The 22235-nt window shown below is 48.3% G+C and overlaps 1 protein-coding gene across 1 annotated transcript in view; it reads left to right on the forward strand.

Moving 5' to 3' along the window:
* COCH (cochlin) overlaps positions 1-22235 on the forward strand; it is a 126301-nt gene that overhangs the window by 76380 nt on the left and 27686 nt on the right. Inside the window, exon 7 of the mRNA XM_077260936.1 lies at positions 18707-18751. Within this exon, the coding sequence (XP_077117051.1) occupies positions 18707-18751 (45 nt within the window). The remainder of the gene's footprint in view (positions 1-18706; positions 18752-22235) is intronic.

A 22235-nucleotide genomic window follows, 5' to 3' on the forward strand; every position in this document is an offset into this window, starting at 1 on the left:
AGGGGAAGATTCGGTAGGGTCCCTGTCAGGGGTGGGATCCTGACAGAGGCCTGGCAAACAGAGAGAAAGCTACGGGACCGCGCCTGCACTTCATAGCGGCGGTGCCCTAAGAAAGGACAAGAAGCGAGATTTATTGTGCTGAGTGAGAAACGAGATCAAAGCAAGAAGGAGAATACCAGTAGGAGTCGTGCTGTAAGATCGAGGCAACATCCTACTGAGGTGCAAACAACCAGCGGCCGGAACGCCGAGGAGGTACAGAGCTCTAAGCCATACTTCAAACCAACGGCAGGACAGTCAGTCACAGGCGGGCTGTCTCACCTAAATCACCTACGCAGACATAGGGGGCAACCTTTGGAGAGGGGCGACTCTAGGGTCCCGGAAGAGCTCCGAGCCTACCCGTCATACGGGTGCGTCCCAACCATAACACCAGGGAGGGACGGAGGATTAGCAGAAGATCATCTAATCGACTTGTGAGGGAACACGAGAAACAGACACAACAGTTGTGGGGACTATCCCGTAAGCTCAGCAGGGGAGGACCACAACACATAGCGCTAGTAGGAAGGCACAGATTTCCACCTGCAAAGGGAACTCTGGAGGTGCCATCGGACCAGCCGGACTTGCGCAGCCTGGTTAACCGTATTCCGGATTGAGGACTTGGAGACCTTCAGTAAAGAGGTAAAGAGACTGCAACCTGGTGTCCTCGTTATTAACTGCGACCGGCACTACACCGCACTACCAACACCATCCACACCTATTCTTTATTTGGAGCGCCCCTCAGCAGGGTCACGGACCGGGCCTAGCCACCGTGACAACCCCAGAGCAGAGACTCAGAGGCCCGGTACCGGGTACCCCTCGGCCCTGCGGCAGTGGGGGCGATGCAAACTTGGCGTCACGAACAGGATCTACTTAAGCCTGAAGAATCGGGTCATGTGTGCCTTGGAACTGTGATTTACTGTGCTTGGACTGTACTTTATTGCAAAGACTGTGCTGTGCCACTTGCCGCCAAAATCCGCCGCCATTACAGCGCTGAGGAGAGCGCAGGAGAAGAAGAGGGGCATGGAGTAGGCGTAGACAAGCTGGAGAGCGCGAAAGACAATGGCCGCCCAGTCTAAATATTGTTGCATCTTAAGGGCGGGCCCGTCAAAAGGGGAGATCCGCCTCCTGATCTTCTATGGCGGGCGGAGACCGAAGAAACGAAACTATGACTCAGAGGAGGTGTGTCATGGTTCCCAATGGCAGGGACTCAGGTAAAAACGGACTAGCTCTAGGAAGATGGAATCTCAGATGACCGCGATGCTGAACCTAACACGCAAATAATAGTAGCCGGGGGGCGTGCCTACGTTTTATCCCTAGACGTCTCGCACCAGCCGGAGATCTAGCTACCCCTAGTAGAGGAATACACAGACCTGACTTGCCTCCAGGGAAACCCCAAAAGTGATAGTAGCCCCCCACATATAATAACGGTTAGGTAAGAGGAAAACACGTACGCAGTATGAATATAGGTTCAGCAAAGAGAGGCCCTCTGACTAGATAGCAGAAAATACGAAAGAGGACTTCGCGGTCACCTCAAAACCCTAAAAAACCATCCTGAAATTACCTTTAACTCCGATATCAACTCATGACACCGGAGTAGTAATTTCAGATCACTAGAGCTTCCAGCAGCAAGAGAATATTAATGCGTGCTGGACACAAAAATACAAAAGATCCAACTTAGCTGAATTGCAGACTTGGAGCAGGTAGCAAGCAAAAGAGGTGCTCTGGTAACATTGATTGCCGGCACTAGAATGACTGAGAAGCCAAACTAAATAGGAAACTCCCAATTCCTGATGGGAACAGGTGCACTGGAAATAAAAGACAAAAGTAAGCCAGTACCACCAGTAGCCACCAGAGGGAGCCAAAAACAGAATTCACAACAGTACCCCCCCTTAAGGAGGGGGCACCGAACCCTCATGAGAACCACCAGGGCGATCTGGATGCGCCCTATGAAAGGCGCGGACCAAATCAGAGGCATGAACATCAGAGGCAGTCACCCAAGAATTATCTTCCTGACCGTATCCCTTCCATTTAACCAAATATTGAAGTCTCCGTCTGGAAACGCGAGAGTCCAAAATCTTTTCCACAACATACTCCAATTCACCCTCCACCAGCACAGGAGCAGGAGGCTCAACAGAAGGAACAACCGGTACCTCGTACCTCCGCAACAACGACCGATGGAAGACATTATGAATGGCGAAAGATGCTGGTAGGTCCAAACGAAAAGATACAGGATTAAGAATCTCCAAAATCTTATAAGGACCTATGAACCGAGGTTTAAACTTAGGAGAAGAGACCTTCATAGGGACAAAACGAGAAGACAACCACACCAAGTCCCCAACACGAAGACGATGACCCACACGACGATGACGATTAGCAAACTGTTGAGTCTTCTCCTGAGACAACTTCAAATTGTCCACCACATGACTCCAAATCTGGTGCAGTCTATCCACCACAGTGTCCACTCCAGGGCAATCCGAAGATTCCACCTGACCAGATGAAAAACGAGGGTGAAACCCTGAATTGCAAAAGAAAGGAGAAACCAGAGTGGCAGAACTGGCCCGATTATTAAGGGCAAACTCTGCCAATGGCAAAAAGGCGACCCAATCATCCTGATCAGCAGACACAAAACACCTCAAATAAGTCTCCAAGGTCTGATTAGTTCGCTCCGTCTGGCCATTAGTCTGAGGATGGAATGCAGACGAGAAAGACAAATCAATGCCCATCCTGGCACAGAACGCTCGCCAGAACCTAGACACAAATTGAGATCCCCTGTCAGAAACGATGTTTTCCGGGATACCATTTAAACGAACCACATTCTGAAAAAACAAAGGAACCAACTCCGATGAAGAAGGCAATTTGGGCAAGGGTACCAAATGAACCATCTTAGAAAAACACACACTACCCAAATGACGGACATTTTCTGAGAAACCGGGAGGTCCGAGATAAAGTCCATAGTCCATGGCCTCTTTGGAATAGGCAAGGACAACAACAATCCACTAGCGCGAGAACAGCAAGGCTTGGCCCGAGCACAAACATCACAAGACTGTACAAAAGTACGCACATCTCGAGACAGGGAAGGCCACCAGAAGGACCTGGCCACCAAATCTCTGGTACCAAAAATTCCAGGGTGGCCTGCCAACACAGAAGAATGAACCTCCGAGATGACTCTACTGGTCCACTCATCTGGAACAAACAGTCTCCCAGACGGACAACGATCAGGCCTATCAGTCTGAAACTCCTGCAAAGCACGTCGCAAGTCTGGGGAGACAGCAGACAAAATCACCCCATCCTTAAGGATACCCGTAGGCTCAGAATCACCAGAGGAGTCAGGCTCAAAACTCCTAGAAAGGGCATCTGCCTTCACATTTTTCGAACCCGGCAAGTATGAAACCACAAAATTAAACCGGGAGAAAAACAACGACCAGCGCGCCTGTCTAGGATTCAGACGCCTGGCAGACTCAAGGTAAATCAGATTCTTGTGATCAGTCAAGACCACCACCTGATGTCTAGCACCCTCAAGCCAATGACACCACTCCTCAAATGCCCACTTCATAGCCAAGAGCTCCCGATTACCGACATCATAATTTCGCTCGGCGGGCGAAAACTTTCGAGAGAAGAATGCACATGGTCTCATCACTGAGCAATCGGGACTTCTCTGCGACAAAACCGCCCCCGCTCCAATCTCGGAAGCACCAATCTCGGAAGCATCAACCTCGACCTGAAAAGGGAGCGAAACATCAGGCTGGCGCAACACAGGGGCAGAAGAAAAGCGGCGCTTAAGCTCCCGAAAGGCCTCCACAGCCGCAGAGGACCAATTGGCAACATCAGCACCCTTCTTAGTCAAATCAGTCAGAGGCTTAGCAACACTTGAAAACCCAGTTATAAATCGACGATAGAAATTAGCAAAGCCCAAGAATTTCTGAAGACTCTTCAGGGAAGTAGGCTGCGTCCAATCACAAATAGCCCGAACCTTGACAGGATCCATCTCAACAGAAGAAGGGGAAAAAATGTACCCCAAAAAAGAGATCTTCTGAACCCCAAAAATACACTTTGAACCCTTCACAAACAAAGAATTGGCCCGCAAAACCTGAAAAACCTTCCTAACCTGTTGAACATGCGACTCCCAGTCATCCGAAAAAATCAAAATATCATCCAAATACACAATCATAAATTTATCCAGGTATTTACGGAAAATATCGTGCATAAAGGACTGAAAGACTGAAGGGGCATTAAAAAGACCAAAAGGCATTACCAAATACTCAAAATGGCCCTCGGGCGTATTAAATGCAGTTTTCCACTCATCTCCCTGCTTAATCCGCACCAAATTATACGCACCCCGAAGATCAATCTTAGAGAACCACTTTGCCCCTTTAATACGAGCAAATAAATCAGTCAATAGTGGCAAAGGATACTGGTATTTGACTGTAATCTTATTCAACAGGCGATAATCAATACAGGGCCTCAGGGAGCCATCTTTTTTACCCACGAAAAAAAAACCTGCTCCTAAAGGGGATGAGGATGGACGGATATGTCCCTTTTCCAAGGACTCCTTAATATACTCTCGCATAGCAGCATGCTCAGGCACAGACAGATTGAACAAACGACCCTTAGGAAACTTGCTGCCAGGAATCAAGTCTATAGCACAATCACAATCCCTGTGAGGGGGGAGAGAACTAAGTTTTGGCTCCTCAAAAACATCACAATAGTCAGACAAAAATGCCGGAACTTCAGAGGGAGTAGATGAAGCAATGGAAACCAAAGGTACTTCCCCATGAGCCCCCTGACATCCCCAGCTTAACACAGACATTGTTTTCCAGTCAAGGACTGGATTATGGGTTTGCAACCATGGCAATCCAAGCACTAAGACATCATGCAAGTTATGCAACACAAGGAAGCGAATCACCTCCCGATGGTCAGGAGTCATACACATAGTCACTTGTGTCCAGAATTGTGGTTTATTCCTAGCCAATGGTGTGGAGTCGATACCCTTCAAAGGGATAGGAACTTCCAAAGGCTCTAGGCTAAACCCACAGCGCCTGGCAAAGGACCAATCCATAAGACTCAAGGAAGCGCCAGAATCCACATAGGCATCCACGGTAAAAGATGATAATGAACAAATCAAAGTTACAGACAAAATAAACTTAGACTGTAAAGTGCCAATTGTAAAAGACTTATCAACCTTTTTTGTACGTTTAGAGCATGCTGATATAACATGAGCAGAATCACCACAGTAGAAGCACAACCCATTTTTACGCCTATAATTCTGCCGTTCACTTCTGGACAGAATTCTATCACATTGCATATTCTCCGGTGCCTGCTCAGAAGACACCGCCAAATGGTGCACAGGTTTGCGCTCCCGTAAACGCCGATCAATCTGAATAGCCATAGTCATGGATTCATTCAGACCTGTGGGCGTAGGAAACCCCACCATGACATCTTTAACGGCGTCAGAGAGACCTTCTCTGAAATTCGCCGCCAGGGCGCACTCATTCCACTGAGTAAGCACAGACCATTTTCGAAATTTTTGACATTATATTTCAGCTTCATCATGCCCTTGAGAGAGGGCTATCAAGGCTTTTTCAGCCTGAATCTCCAAATTAGGTTCCTCATAGAGCAACCCCAGTGCCAGAAAAAACGCATCCACATTGAGCAGCGCAGGATCCCCTGGTGCCAATGCAAATGCCCAATTCTGGGGGTCACCTCGCAACAAGGAAATAACAATTTTAACCTGCTGAGCGGGGTTTCCAGCGGAGCGAGATCTCAGAGAAAGATACAATTTACAATTGTGCTTAAAATTCAAAAAACGAGATCTATCTCCAGAAAAAAACTCAGGTATAGGAATCTTGGGTTCAGACATAGGAGCATGTATAACAAAGTCTTGGATATTTTGAACTTTAGAAGCAAGAGTATTCAGGTTTGAAGCTAAACTCTGGATATCCATTTCTCAACAGCTGAGATCTGAGCCATTCAGGGGTTAAGAGGAGAGAAAAAAGCAGCAGATTGCAATTATGGCTAGACAGAACTTCTGAGTAAAAAAAAAAAAAAATTGTCAGAAACTTATTTTTTCTCTCTTTCTTCAGCCAATACCTTTAATACATTATGGCCGGCAATACTGTCATGGTTCCCAATGGCAGGGACTCAGGTAAAAACGGACTAGCTCTAGGAAGATGGAATCTCAGATGACCGCGATGCTGAACCTAACACGCAAATAATAGTAGCCGGGGGGCGTGCCTACGTTTTATCCCTAGACGTCTCGCACCAGCCGGAGATCTAGCTACCCCTAGTAGAGGAATACACAGACCTGACTTGCCTCCAGGGAAACCCCAAAAGTGATAGTAGCCCCCCACATATAATAACGGTTAGGTAAGAGGAAAACACGTACGCAGTATGAATATAGGTTCAGCAAAGAGAGGCCCTCTGACTAGATAGCAGAAAATACGAAAGAGGGCTTCGCGGTCACCTCAAAACCCTAAAAAACCATCCTGAAATTACCTTTAACTCCGATATCAACTCATGACACCGGAGTAGTAATTTCAGATCACTAGAGCTTCCAGCAGCAAGAGAATATTAATGCGTGCTGGACAAACAAACACAAAAATACAAAAGATCCAACTTAGCTGAATTGCAGACTTGGAGCAGGTAGCAAGCAACAGAGGTGCTCTGGTAACATTGATTGCCGGCACTAGAATGACTGAGAAGCCAAACTAAATAGGAAACTCCCAATTCCTGATGGGAACAGGTGCACTGGAAATAAAAGACAAAAGTAAGCCAGTACCACCAGTAGCCACCAGAGGGAGCCAAAAACAGAATTCCCAACAGAGGTGGGACTGGAGACTAGAGAAGGCCTGCAGAAAAGGATGGCCCCGCATCGACCCCCGTCACCAGAGGATTACTCTGATATGCCCCCGCTGGAGGATCTGGATCCGTGGGAGCTGTCGATGGGGCATCCTTTGCCTGCGCGGTCCCCAGCCCGTGTGCCTCCCCCAGGGGAAAGGAGTGACGCTGGAGGAGTCACCCCAGGTAGGGGTACTGAGTGCCGCGGCCCCCAGGGAGACCACATCATCTCTGCACCAGACCCGGCCGCCGCTGCGGCCACTGGCGCCCCAGCATTCCTGCTGTCTGCTCCCAAAGAACCGGGGGGGCCAGACATGGGGCCCTTAGTACAGGAACCACCTGATTGCGGAGTTCCAGCGGGAAGTGGAGCGGGAGGCGCGTGGCGAGCTGCTGGAGGGCTCCCTGCCGAAGTGGGGCGTTGTGATTGTTTACCTGCCCCAGACAGGAAAAGGCTTCGTGCAAGAGATTGGGACAGCCCTGAGAGTCCGCATCACCCGGGATGAAGTGGAGCCCTGCCTGTGCGGAGACGACGCCAAGTCCTTCCTGAAGCCGGGGGATGTGGTCACATATCGCCGGCACCTAAAGGGGAGCAGCTGTTGGGCCCGGGATATGCAGCGCTGCACCGCCGTTCTGGCGGTATCCCGAACCGAGGGGGAGGAGCTTGCCGCTGAAGCCGCTGCTGCCGCCGCCGCCAGCATCATCCATCGGCCCACGCAGACCCTCATCGCAGCGCATGACCTGGTCGTGCAGAAGACCCGAACCCACAGGGTACACCTGGCCGTGGGAGTAAACTTGGAGTCCAGCTTATCCGGGCCGCAGAAAGCCACCTGCCAGGTAAAGCCTCGGTGGGGGTTGCCAGAAACTGAGTAGTGAGTAAGCTTTAATGACTGTAAATAGTTCCTTGTTTTCCTCTGCTATTTTGCTGCTAAAACCCGTCTAGGGTTATTCTTAAAGGGATCCCTTTGTTGACCCGGGATCCCTATTGTTTCTTATTTTTGTTTGTTTTCTACTTTTTGCACAAGTTATCCAGGACTGCTGAATCATGAACAATGCATGATACAAACTCCTTGTATATAGTTTGCACCTTCTTAAAGGTGCTCTCTACTGGTTTTATATAAAAGACGGACTCTTTGCGAAGATACGGTTCTTGGAACTTGTACTGGAGTCCTTGCTGCATACGGACTTGCAGCTTGAGAAGTTGCACTACCTCATAGAGACTTGGTCCCCTCTTAAAGGGGATGTTCACATCCTGCACTTATGAACAGTGTTGCCTTAAGATGGTTGAATGGCAATAATGTCCTGAAAAGAAAGTATTGATGATGTTGATATGTGAAAGTTAAATGTAACCAATTAGTTGATTGTAAGAAATGTTCAATAATGTTAATAGAGGAATGAGGACAGGAAGTGAACCCGTAGGGGTTAGTAGTGAGTCCTCCTAGGAGCCATATAGAGATGGCTCAGTGCTCTTAAACTGAAAGAAAAATGTTCTATACTGTGTATAGTAGTGGAAGGACAGTAGGCTCGGGCGGAAAGGAGCGGTCCTGTAACAGAAAGGAGAGGCAGTAGGTCTGGAGCGGTTAGGACAGGCGGTCCTGCAGATTTAAAGAAGGAGAATGCATAAAAGTTAATTAGCCTTATATGTGATATAAGAAGGTCTTTAGTGGATTTAGCGAGTACGTCCTTAAACGCAATGTTAAATTATTGTTCAAAATTTTGCACTTAGTAGAATACCCGGTTGGGTAAGAAAAGTTATTTATAGTAAAGTTATTTAAAAAGTATTTAACCATGTTTGTAACGTTCAAGTGTCCTCACCTCCCATAAAGGGAAGCTCTGTTAAAAAAGTTGACTTGTACTTGCATTTTCAAAATTGTATGTCTTTTTGCTGACATGTATTGTTGTTTTCTTCCCAGTCCAGGAGTACTGGATTTAACCGGGGGGGAGTGCAGCGCCCCAGAGTCCTGGTCGTTGCAGTACTGTGTCTCCGCATCTAAGGGGGGCTATGGTACGTCTGATGGCACTGAAGGAGTTCATCTGACCAGGTATCACAGACACCAATACATTTCACAGTCTGGCCTCCAGGGGGAGCTAAGGGTACTATTCATTAGGCCACTCCTCACAGTCTGGTAAAACTGGGGGTTAGGCAGGAAGTTAGGGAGAACGCTGACTGGGTTGGAACCAGGCAACACCTTGTGGCAGAGGGTGTTGTAGGGGAAGATTCGGTAGGGTCCCTGTCAGGGGTGGGATCCTGACAGAGGCCTGGCAAACAGAGAGAAAGCTACGGGACCGCGCCTGCACTTCATAGCGGCGGTGCCCTAAGAAAGGACAAGAAGCGAGATTTATTGTGCTGAGTGAGAAACGAGATCAAAGCAAGAAGGAGAATGCCAGTAGGAGTCGTGCTGTAAGATCGAGGCAACATCCTACTGAGGTGCAAACAACCGGCGGCCGGAACGCCGAGGAGGTACAGAGCTCTAAGCCATACTTCAAACTAACGGCAGGACAGTCAGTCACAGGCGGGCTGTCTCACCTAAATCACCTACGCAGACATAGAGGGCAACCTTTGGAGAGGGGCGACTCTAGGGTCCCGGAAGAGCTCCGAGCCTACCCGGCATACGGGTGCGTCCCAACCATAACACCAGGGAGGGACGGAGGATTAGCAGAAGATCATCTAATCGAGTTGTGAGGGAACACGAGAAACAGACACAACAGTTGTGGGGACTATCCCGTAAGCTCAGCAGGGGAGGACCACAACACATAGCGCTAGTAGGAAGGCACAGATTTCCACCTGCAAAGGGAACTCTGGAGGTGCCATCGGACCGGCCGGACTTGCGCAGCCTGGTTAACCGTATTCCGGATTGAGGACTTGGAGACCTTCAGTAAAGAGGTAAAGAGACTGCAACCTGGTGTCCTCGTTATTAACTGCGACCGGCACTACACCGCACTACCAACACCATCCACACCTATTCTTTATTTGGAGCGCCCCTCAGCAGGGTCACGGACCGGGCCTAGCCACCGTGACAACCCCAGAGCAGAGACTCAGAGGCCCGGTACCGGGTACCCCTCGGCCCTGCGGCAGTGGGGGCGCTGCATGATGACGCTCACACAACCCTTCACATAGTATAATGAGCCTAATACAACCCTCCAAACAGTATAATGGCCCCCTTCATAGCATTGCAAACTGTATAATGACCCCCACACAACACTCCACACAGTATAATGGACCCCACACAACTGTGTACTAGATAATGAAAGAAAAGCTTTTTCTTTTCAGTTTTGTCAATCCTTTGCCCTCCATGGGACTCACTCCTAAAACCCCCGCTTGCTCTAACACTCAAAGACCTTCAGAACCTGTTGAAAATAATAGTTCCCCTCAGAGATGCAGCCAGTGTTGCTGAGACATAGCTAAAAAAAACCTCAGACATGATTGTTAAAGGCCATGTGGTTTAGCAGGTAAAATTGCTGCAAAATTATGTGACCTTTGGTTGTCCACTAGTGGAAATTGAACCTTCTCTCCTTGACTGGTGCTGCTCCTCCATACCCATCAGTATCCAGCAGGGTTATTATGCGAGTACTGCAGCCAAACTTTGGCTGCAACATTGGCATTTTTCAGAGGCAGAAAAAAAGTCTGTTTCTTTCACTTGGATGAAATGTGTATATTGCAGCCAATCAGCAGTCGATGACCTGCTGCAATGCTCATGCGACACCCCCGTTGGATGTTCAGCTTAGCAGATTGATGGGAGATGCAAGGCTTGGTATGGGAGAGCAGAGCCAGTCCAGAAAATGTGTATCAAAACTTTTTTTGTATTATTTTCCCCTCCCTGGGTCTATTATTAAGGGGTTGTTAAGTAACTGACAATCCCTTTAACAATCACTTTAAGAATCATGAAACTTTGTGGTAAGACTGAATGTTGGCACAGGTTTTTCCTGCTATGCTCACTGCATGTGAAGTTAACATTCAAAACATAAGCCATAAAGGTCACCTCTGGGATCCTCATCTATAAGGATAATGGAGATTACTGATTTTTTGGACTATAAGGCCCAATTTTTAGCAAGAAAAAAAACTTGCAAAAAAGTCTACATCTTATAGTTCAGAGGCAGCTTCCTATAATGGCGGAAAACACTGACGGTGTCGATCATTGAAAGAACTATGCAGCAACACAACTCTCTCTCCTCCAGCCCAACAGTAATCAGTCTGATCGGTGCAGGGCAGGAGAGAAAGCTACCAGGACCTGCCTTCATTTAAGCTGTATGGATGCTGCAGGTCCTGAGTAGCTGAAGAACCTCTTATGTCATGTGATCAGTCACATGCCTGGAAGTTCAAAAAAGGGTTAATGTACACACATGGTTGAGTATGTGAGTGTATGTTGATGTATAATAATAATAATAATAATAATAATGTAGCAAAACTATGGTGAGTATGTAGCAGAGCTGTGTGTGTGTATGTAGCAGAGTGACTTGCAGTTGTAATTGCTGCAAAAGGCGGTTCTACAAAGTACTGACTATAGGGGGTGAAAAGTAGTGATGAGCGAATATACTCGTTACTCGAGATTTCTTGAGCATGCTCGGGGGTCCTCCGAGTATTTTTTAGTGCTCGGAGATTTAGTTTTTATTGCCGCAGCTGAATGATTTACATCTGTTAGCCAGCATAAGTACATGTGGGGATTCTCTAACAACCAGGCAACCCCCACAGGTAATCAAGCTGGCTAACAGATGTAAGTCATTCAGCTGCGGCAATAAAAACTAAATCTCCGAGCACTAAAAAATACTCGGAGGACCCCCGAGCATGCTCGAGAAATCTCAAGTAACGAGTATATTCGTTCATCACTAGTGAATGGTAAAGCACACTGAAGTTTTCAGTTATCTTGTCCTATTTGTTGTTTGCTTCACAGTAAACAGAAAACCAAATGTTCACAGTTGAAGGCATGTTATTTACATGAGCTGATGCAAACACTTAAAAAAAAATTAAATTCCAGATTGTGAGATAGAAAAACACAAAAAATTGCCAAGGGGTGAATGCTTTTGCAAGACACTGTATGTGTTGTGCTTGCAACAGTGTTGTGTATGTGTGTGCTCTGCAGATATTGTACAAAATGTACATGCAGTAAGGCTAGTTTCACATTTGCGTTAGAATCCGCATCGTTTAATCCGCATGCTCAAGTGCAGGAAAAAACGCATAGCAACACGTCCAAACGCGGCGTTTTTTAGACGCATGCGGAAACGCATGCGGTTAAAAAGACGCCGCGTTTGCACGCTTCTCAATGCGTTTTTTCCTGCGTTTGCGTTTTTGGTGCGCATGGTGACAAATTTTACAGGAGAAAAATCTAGATAACCAGACACCGCCAATGGGACTACAGAGGGCATGTATTATGGGATATCTTTATATAGACCCTTGAACAGCTGAAATCTTCAGATTTTGCTCCTGTATCCTGTGTCATGATGGATCTTCGCATGGAGAGCTTTTATTTCAACCTGGATTTAAGCATCAAGCTGTTTCTTGCCTGTGCGTTTGCTTGGGAGCAAGACAGAAATCGCGAAAGATGGAGAAGGAGACGTCGTAGGCGTTTTTGGAGACACCCCATTATCGAACTACGTGAGAGCCGTGGAGCCTATCACACGCTGTATGGCGAGCTTAATGACAACCCGGACAAATTCCCAGAATATACAAGGATGTCACAAGACTCGTTCCGGGATTTGCTTGCTCGTGTCCAAGGAGCCATACGTAGACAGGACACCCAGCTCCGTAGAGCGATTCCACCGGAGGAAAGTCTGCTAGTTACATTAAGGTACGTAACAAATCTAAACCAATGGCAGTGCTAATTTTTGGTGTTCTGACATGTTTTTTTTTTGTATTTTCCTTTATGTTTTTAGCATAACAACACCATAAATAGAATTGATTGTAATTGATTTTTTTTTTTTTCCCCCAGATTTCTGGCAACCGGAGAGAGTTTATCATCCCTCCACTTCCAATACCGGCTTGGAAATTTCACCCTGTCTGGAATAGTTGCGGACACCTGCCGGGCTTTGTGGAATGTACTCCGGGATGAGTTTATTCCCCTGAAATTGCGGAAAAATTCTGGAGTGTGTGTGATTTCCCCAACTGTTTGGGAGCGGTGGATGGAAAGCACATCCGCATTATCAAACCAGCCAGAACAGGATCGGAGTACTTCAATTACAAAAAATATTTTTCTGTTGTGCTCATGGCAATAGCCGATGCGGACTGTCGCTTCATCGCCGTGGACATTGGAGCTGGCCGTGGCAACGATTCACAGACTTTTAAGAACTCTGATGTGGGCCGCCGTGTGTATGGCAAAAATTTAAATTTTCCACGGCCACGACCGCTCCCCAACACTCAAGGTCCACCAATGCCATTTGTTATGGTTGGTGATGAGGCCTTTCAGATGTGTGAAAACCTACTGAAGCCATATTCCAGTCGTGACTTGAACCACACTAAAAGGATTTTTAACTACAGACTGACCAGGGCACGAAGAACAGTAAAGTGTACCATTGGGATTCTGGTCTCAAAATGGCGCATTCTTGCATCAGCCATTAATCTAAAAATGGAGACAGTCGACAAGGTGGTCAAAGCCTGTGTGGTTCTGCACAATTACATAATGGCTAAGGAGCGACCCAACATTGAACTGGATGAACCAGTTGAACACCCACTGCCCGATTACCAACGTCACCCGCTGCGGTCAACAGCTGAAGTTGGCCACATGCGGGACCAATTTGCTGCCTTTTTTGATTCGGATATTGGGCGTGTGTCATGGCAGGACAATGTTGTGTAAATGTCCTGTTGGGATTTTATCTGTACCAGTTATTTTCTAAAATGTTACTAATATTTCTCGTCAATAAACTTTCTTTTTTGGTGTCTTGACCGTGTCTCCTATGTCCTCTACAAACCAAGGCTGTCCTCACACTAGCTGTATTTGGTCTGTATTTCATATCAGTATTTTTAATCTAAAACCAGGAGTGGGTGATAATAGCTGAGGTGCTAGATATGTTATTATTATAATTTTCCTCTTAACATTTTCCTCTAATTGTTCCAATCATTGTTTTGACTTACTGATATAAAATACTGACCACATACTGTTAATGTGACGACAGCCATGTTGTTTTAAAGGTTGTTGATGTCATTGCGTCCGGATTCTGTTCTGCAGTATCTACTGGACACAGACTGAAGAGACAATGACTGTCATACAAAACAGATCTATACTCATCAAGTCAGGTGTCAGAAATAATGAATTCATGATGCACATATAACAGCCTCATGAATTCACTATTTCTGACACCTGTGCAGGTGAGCATAGACATGCTGTGTATGACCACCATCGTCCCTTCCTTTTGTGTGAAATAGATTACATACACAGAAGAGAAAATGGAGGTTATACAAGGCAGTTCTCCACTCACCAGGTCAGGTGTCCTAAAACTAATGAGTTTGTGGACACATGACCTTTTGAGTATAGTTCTGCATTTTATTTCCGCCATTTTCTCTTCACTCTGCAACACTAGTCACAGACTAAGCAGAAGGAAGAGATTATGGAGATAATACAAGTATAAATATTTTGGCCCACCTCATATCTCTATACTAAAGACACACAAAGCTGCAGTCTTTTATTTGCTAACTACTGGAGCTATGATGTGGCCACAAAATTAAGTGTTCGGCGCACGGTGTGTTGACGGTGGTGAAATACACAAGTAAACCACACCTAATTTGGGCAAAAAACAATATTATTTATTTTGTTACAGACAAAATTTTTATTTACTGCGCCTGCTTGGGGTAGAGTGATGTAAACGGGGGGTGTGAAGCAGTGAGGCCTGGCTAACCGTGGACAACGCAGAGGTGGCAGGAGAAGAAGCAATGAAACTTGTGGGGTCTTCTGGTAGTTCGGGGATAGGGCTTGACACATGAGAGGCTTGAGATGCACTGGAAGGGTGAGACAAACCTGACATTACAGACACACTGGGAGGTGAAGGGGGAGGAATACTAAGAGTCCGCTGTTTGTTTGTTTTTTTTCCTTTCTGGGATTGCCGGGTTCTGGTAAGCCTTGGTGGGCTCATATGTCGTGGCATGGTCATGGTGGGTGACCTCTCAGGGTCCGGCTGCACTGTGTCAGAGTCCATAGTGCTCGTAGAGCATGCAGCCATGCCAGAGTCCATAGTGCTCGTAGAGCGTGCAGCCATGCCAGAGTCCATAGCGCTTGTAGAGCGGAAAGCCATGCCAGGGTCCTGCTGCATCGTGGTGGTGGCGGTACGGAAGGCCATGCCTGGGTCCTGCTGCATCGTGGTGGTGGCGGTACGGAAGGCCATGCCTGGGTCCTGCTGCATCGTGGTGGTGGCGGTACGGAAGGCCATGCCTGGGTCCTGCTGCATCGTGGTGTCAGTGGAGGAGGTCCAAGCAGGAGCAGCGGTTGTCATGGTGGTGGCAGTGGGCTGTCCAACAGCACTTGGCATGGTGGTGGTGCTGTACTGGTATCCGGCAGTGCTAGGAATAGAAGTGGCCGTGCAGTGGTATGCAGCAGAGTTCGGCATTGAGGTTAAACGTGACAGTGAAGGCACAGGTGGATATGCCACCACTGTCTGCTGAAAATACCGACTCTGCTGCATAGCCTGCACGTAAGCAGCATTGCAGGCCTGCATGACACTAAGCTGGAGATCAGGAGTAAGGTGTTCCGACATGCCCTGCTCAATTTGGTTAAAAAAGTTATGTGCTGGCCTCTGGAGGTCGGCTTTTACTTGGTCAAGGCTTTTGGTGACCTCCTGGATATGTGTATTCATGTGGCTAAGTGAAATATCCATTCGGTCACCCAAAGCCTTGAGTCCTTCGTGAAAAACCGAGCTCAAGTGCAAAAACTCGGGCATGAGGGACCTGTCCGATGCCCTCTGCCGCTGCTGGGAGGAGCCCACAAAAAAAGGGGCAGTGGCAGAGGACTGGGAAAGGGGAAGACCTGATGGACCAGCTTCCTGGTCTCCAGTTTGTGTGGCAGGCCCACTTGCTGCAGCGCTGCTGGATGGCTGGGACGGGTCCGTGGCTGTCTGATGAAGGACCGCTCCAGAACCTGGGCCAACAGTGCTGCTCCATGTGCTGTGAAAAAAGGAAAAAAAAAATTTATAACAAAAATTAACCAGACGCCAACTCCTGTGGAATAGAAACATACAGATTATGGCAATACAACACAACCTAATGCACAGAAGAAATACTTACGTTCTCTGGGCAAGGACCGGTCTTAAAAATGCCAGAACGCAATGGTATTTGTACTTTCTGATCCTTGCTCCTGAACCACTGGGAACACGGCTCTCTTGACGCAGGTCCTTGTTGAAGCGGTCCTTCATCGAACGCCAACGTGTTTTGACTCTGGCCACTGTTGAAAAAACAAAACATAATGGTCAGACAATGGACTTTTCGCCGTGCTCACACAACTGTGTGTGATGAGAGAAACTCCTGAGAGTTTATCTCATCACACACAGTTGTTTGAGCACGGCCAAGGTGTCTGCTGCTTCACCCGGCATTGCAATACTTACCAAATGCATTTCGGACCCGAGTCGGGGCGTTGTCCCAGCCATCCCACATCTCTTTTGCCACCTCATTCCATAGGCGCCGAATTGTCACATTGTCCGAGTGCTGTGGAACCCAGGTGTTCCACAACGGGACTCGCTCCTGGACCAGGGAGATGAGGAGGTCATTTTCTATGAGGTCTTCATCCCTTTCTGGAACCTAAAAATTAAATAAAGACATTAATGTTGGATACATTAACATAAGGAAAAGAAAGAAAACAGAGGCTGAGAAATGGCATGAATAAGGAAAGTCAAGATACAAAAGGATTCCAGAAGAAAAATGTAAAGAAATAGGAATGTAAAGAAAGGAAGATTCAAGAATACTACAGTGAGGATACAGTAAACAGTCAGCCTTGTATACGTACACGCTGCCGCCTTGCCACTCGACCGTGACTCCGCTGCTCCTGCCCAGTCTCTGCCGCAGTAGAAGAAGTGCTCTAAAAAAATGAAAAACAAAAATTGTCATATGTGTAGATGTGACAGTGAATACTTACCAATCTGAGGAGGTGAGTACTCACTTCACTGACATGTTCTACTTCAGAAGGCCCTGGACGTTGCTCCTCATCAGAAGAAGAAGACATTCTAATGCATGCAGAAAGAAAGAAATGGCAGAAATTAGGACATGTAGAGACAGAAAATAGAAAATAAAGGCATTGGCTAGGATATACTCACATTGTTCAGAGGCTTGTTTGCTCCAAGGTGCTGTGGTCTGTCTGCTCTGCTTGGCTGTCTGCTGAGTAGTGACCTGCAAATGTCCACTCCCTCCCTTTATCACCTTGTATGTGGGGGGTGGCTTATCAGTGTCTAGACATGTTTTTCTCTCGTGCAACGCATGCGTTCACGAACGCAAGTAAACGCATGTGCTTGTAAACGCATGCATTCACATAGACAGCAATGCGTTTTTTTGGCGCATTCCTTTCGCAATCGACCGCATACGTTTCTAGGCGGCAAATTGACGCCTCTAAAAATTACTACATGTTGCATTTCCGTGACAAACTGCAGACGATGAAACGCGTCATCAAACGCGGCAAAAAGCAACCGATCGCAGACGCATGCGTCCCTAATGTTAAATATAGGAATACACAACGCATGCGGATATTTGCGGAAGAAACGTTGCGGACACAACCGCAAATGTGAAACCGGCCTTAAGAAATGTGTGTACAATGCACATGCTGCGGAGGATCCCTAAATCTATTACCTCCTACTTTACCCTACAGTATTAATATTGGTGATATTGATCTCTCCACTTCTTTACACCTCCAGGGACGTCTTAACTAATGGCAGATATGTTTTCCTATTTTCTGCTGTCTAAATCTGGGGTGTGTCTTATGTGCATGTTATAGTCCAAAATACATTGTAATGTTATCAGTGGGATCTGGTACTTTAGTAAAGGTACCTTCACACGAAACGACTTTGTAACGATATCGCTAGCGATCCGTGACGTTGCAGCGTCCTGGCTAGCGATATCGTTTAGTTTGACACGCAGCAGCGATCAGGATCCTGCTGTGATGTCGCTGGTCGCTGAATAAAGTTCAGAACTTTATTTGGTCGTCCGATCGCCGTGTATCGTTGTGTTTGACAGCAAAAGCAACGATACCAGCGATATTTTACACTGGTAACCAGGGTAAACATCGGGTTACTAAGCGCAGGGCCGCGCTTAGTAACCTGATGTTTACCCTGGTTACCAGTGTAAAATGTAAAAAAAACAAACAGTACATACTTACATTCGCATCCCCCGCCGTCTGCTTCCCACACTGACTGAGCGCCGCAAATTGAAAGTGAAAGCACAGCACAGCGGTGACGTCACCGCTGTGCCCTGCTACTGCCGGCGCTCAGTCAGTCAGTCAGTGCAGGAAGCGGACGCCGGGGGACACGCAGGTGAGTATGCACTGTTTGTTTTTTTTACATTTTACGCTGGTAACCAGGGTAAACATCGGGTTACTAAGCGCGGCCCTGCGCTTAGCAACCCGATGTTTACCCTGGTTACCCGGGGACCTCGGCATCGTTGGTCGCTGGAGAGCGGTCTGTGTGACAGCTCTCCAGCGATCAAACAGCGACGCTGCAGCGATCGGCATCATTGTCGCTATCGCTGCAGCGTCGTTTCGTGTGAAGGTACCTTAAGATGAAACCCATAAGAATTTTCCAGGGCCAGTGTAGCTCTCATGCTTATTTTATGCCTTTGACTTTTTTTAATTAAACATAATGTAATTTTAATTATTAGCTTACAATATGCAGATTATGGAGAAGGACATACAATTTTAAGTACTGTCTTTTGTGGTTTCTGCAGCACGGCGCCAAAAGAAGACACCAGAGAAGTCAACTGGCAATAAAGGTACAATGCAATAGTGAAAGCAGTAAATACTGGTGTCACTCTGCTCCATGTCGTCTACTTGGCCATGTTGCCCTGTCCTGCTTTGGACTGCACCCATTAAGTATGGCTTCATAAAGGGCCAGTGCTGCTGTCATTAACGCTCTGATGACCTGGATTTTCTAAGGGACCCTCTGCCTTCTCTGGGTCACAGTGAGATAAGGTCTATTAGCTTCCTTCTTATCTGATAAAGTGTGTTGTCTCCTGATATTCCTCTTACTGACCCCCCGCTAATGGTAATGACATTGCCTACCTTTCTGCTCCTCACCCTCACCTTCGCCAGTCTATTATTTTCAACCCAACTCTACTTGCTTTGCTCTGTCTAAGGGCTTGTTTGCACTTGCGAGAAACACGTCCGTGTCTCGCATGTGGAAACCAAGCTCTGGCGTCGGCACTTTGGAGCGGAGCTGTGCAGCTCCATGTGTTCCTATGCGGCCGCACGCTCCACTCTGGAGTGCCGACGCCAGAGCTTGGTTTCCACATGCGAGATACGGACGTGTTTCTCGCAAGTGGAAACAAGCCCTTACTATGATTTCTTGGAATTGACTTTTCATCTATGCCTTCTCCACGGAAATTCACCTGGGGATTTCCTGATATAAAGTCCACACCAACTTACAAGTGTTTGGGATGAAGACTCACAATCTCTTAGTTACCTTGTGGGTCCACATCACCAGTTTATTGTTAAAACAGGAGCAAGGAGTGTTAGGCTATGTTCATACTTTGCTTTTTCGCTGCTTTTTTCCTGCATCCCAAACCTGATCTATTTACAGTAAAAAGCTGCAAACATAAAGCATGTTTTGCTAGCTTTTTTTTTTCCTGCTTTTCTTGCTGCATTGTTCAGGATCCCAAAGTTCAGCTTTGCTTCCACCATGCGAGTGCAGCGCCCCAGAGTCCTGGTCGTTGCAGTACTGGAGCTCCGCCGCTAAGGGGAGCTATGGTACATCTGATGGCACTGAAGGAGTTCATCTGACCAGGTATCACAGACACCAATACACTTCACAGTCTGGCCTCCAGGGGGAGCTAAGGGTTCTATGTATTAGGCCACTCCTCACAATCTGATAAAACTGGGGGTTAGGCAGGATGTTAGATGAGAAAGCTGACTGGGTTGGAACCAGGCAACACCTTGTGGCAGAGGGTGTTGTAGGGGAAGATTCGGAGGGGTCCCTGTCAGGGGTGGGATCCTGACAGAGGCCTAGCAACCAGAGAGAACGTTACGGGACCGCGCCTGCACGATATAGCGGCGGTACCCCAAGAAAGGATAAGAAGCGAGGTTTATTGTGCTGAGTGAGAAACGAGATCAACGCAACAATGAGAATACCAGTAGGAGTCGTGCTGTAAGACGAGGCAACATCCTATTGAGGCGCATAACCGGTGGCCGGAACGCCGAGGAAGTATAGAGCTCCAGGCCAAACTTCAAACCTACGGCAGGACAGTCAGTTAGAGGCGGGCTGTCTCACCCAATTGACCTAGGAAGACACAGGGGGGTAACAACAGGAGTGGGGCGACGCTAGAGTCCCGGAAGAGCTCCGAGCCTCCCCGTCATACGGGTGCGTCCTAACCATAAGATCTGGGGGACTTGGAAGAACATCAGAATCGAGTTGTGAGGGAACACGAGAAACAGACACAACAGTTGTGGGGTACTATCCCGTAAGCACAGCAGGGGAGGACCACAACACACAAGCGCTAGAAGGTAGGCACAGATTTCCACCTGCAAAGGGAACTCTGGAGATGCCATCGGACCGGCCGGACTTGCGCAGCCTGGTTAACCGTATTCCGGACTGAGGACCCTGAAGCCTTCAGTAAAGAGGTAAAGAGACTGCAACCTGGTGTCCTCGTTATTTACTGCGACCGGCACTTCACCGCACCATAACATCATCACCATACCTCCACTTTCATTGTACGCCCCTCAGCAGGGTCACGGACCGGGTCTAGCCACCGTGACAACCCCAAAACAGAGACTCAGAGGCCCGGTACCGGGTACCCCTCGGCCCTGCGGTAGTGGGGGCGTTACAACTTGGCGTCACGAACAGGATCTACTTAAGCCTGAAAAATCGGGTCATGTGTGCCTTGGAACTGTGATTTATTATACTTGAACTGTGACTTATTGCAAAGACTGTGCTGTGCCACTTGCCGCCAAAATCCGCCGCCATTACAGCGCTGAGAGTGCAGGAGAAGAAGAGGGGCGTGGAGTAGGCGTGGACCAGCTGAAGGGCGCGAAAGACAATGGCCGCCCAGTTTAAATATTGTTGCATCCTGAGGACGTGCCCGTCAACAGGGGAGATCCGCCTCCTGATCTTCTATGGCGGGCGGAGACCGAAGAAACGAAACTATGACTCAGATGAGGTGGGACTGGAGACCAGAGAAGGCCTGCAGAAAAGGATGGCCCCGCATCGACCCCCGTCACCAGAGGATTATTCCGATATGCCCCCGCTGGAGGATTTGGATCCGTGGGAGCTGTCGATGGGGTATCCTTTGCCTGCGCGGTCCCCAGCCCGTGTGCCTCCCCCAGGGGAATGGAGTGATGCCGGAGGAGTCACCCCAGGTAGGGGTACTGAGTGCCGCGACCCCCAGGGAGACCGCCCCACCTCTGCACCAGACCCGGCCGCCGCCACGGCCACTGGTGCCCCAGCATTCCCGCCGCCTGGTCCCAAAGAACCGGGGGGCCCAGACATGGGGCCCTTCCCTTGGGGAGAATACAGGAACCACCTGATTGCGGAGTTCCAGCGGGAGGTGGAGCGGGAGGCGCGTGGTGAGCTGCTGGAGGGCTCCCTGCCGAAGTGGGGCGTCGTAATTGTTTACCAGCCCCAGGCAGGGAAGGGCTTTGTGCAGGAGATTGGAACGGCTCTGAGAGTCCGCATCACCCGGGACGAAGTGGAGCCCTGCCTGTGTGGAGACGGCGCCAAGTCCTTCCTGAAGCCGGGGGATGTGGTAACGTATCGCCGGCACCTAAAGGGGAGCAGCTGGTGGGCCCGGGATATGCAGCGCTGCACGGCCGTTCTAGCGGTATCCCGAACCGAGGGGGAGGAGCTTGCCGCTGAAGCCGCTGCTGCAGCCTCCGCCACCGCCAGCATCATCCATCGACACACGCAGACACTCATCGCAGCGCATGACCTGGTCGTGCAGAAGACCCGAACCCACGGGGTACACCTGGCCGCGGGAGTAAACTTGGAGTCCAGCCTGTCTGGGCCGCAGAGGGCCACCTGCCAGGTAAAGCCTCGGTGGGGGCTGCCAGAAACTGAGTAATGAGTAAGCAAAAATGCTTTATTGATTGTAAATAGTTCATTGTTTTCTGCTGTTATGCTGCTAAAACCCGTCCAGGGTTAACTCTTAAAGGGATCCCTTTGTTGACCCGGGATCCCTATTGCCTTTTGGTTGTTTCTACTTTTTGCCTCAGTTATCAAGAGACTGCCGAATCATGGACGGTGAATGATTCAAAAACTGATGTTGT

The sequence above is a fragment of the Ranitomeya variabilis genome, chromosome 1, assembly GCF_051348905.1.
Source record: "Ranitomeya variabilis isolate aRanVar5 chromosome 1, aRanVar5.hap1, whole genome shotgun sequence".
Classification (NCBI taxonomy): domain Eukaryota; kingdom Metazoa; phylum Chordata; class Amphibia; order Anura; family Dendrobatidae; genus Ranitomeya; species Ranitomeya variabilis.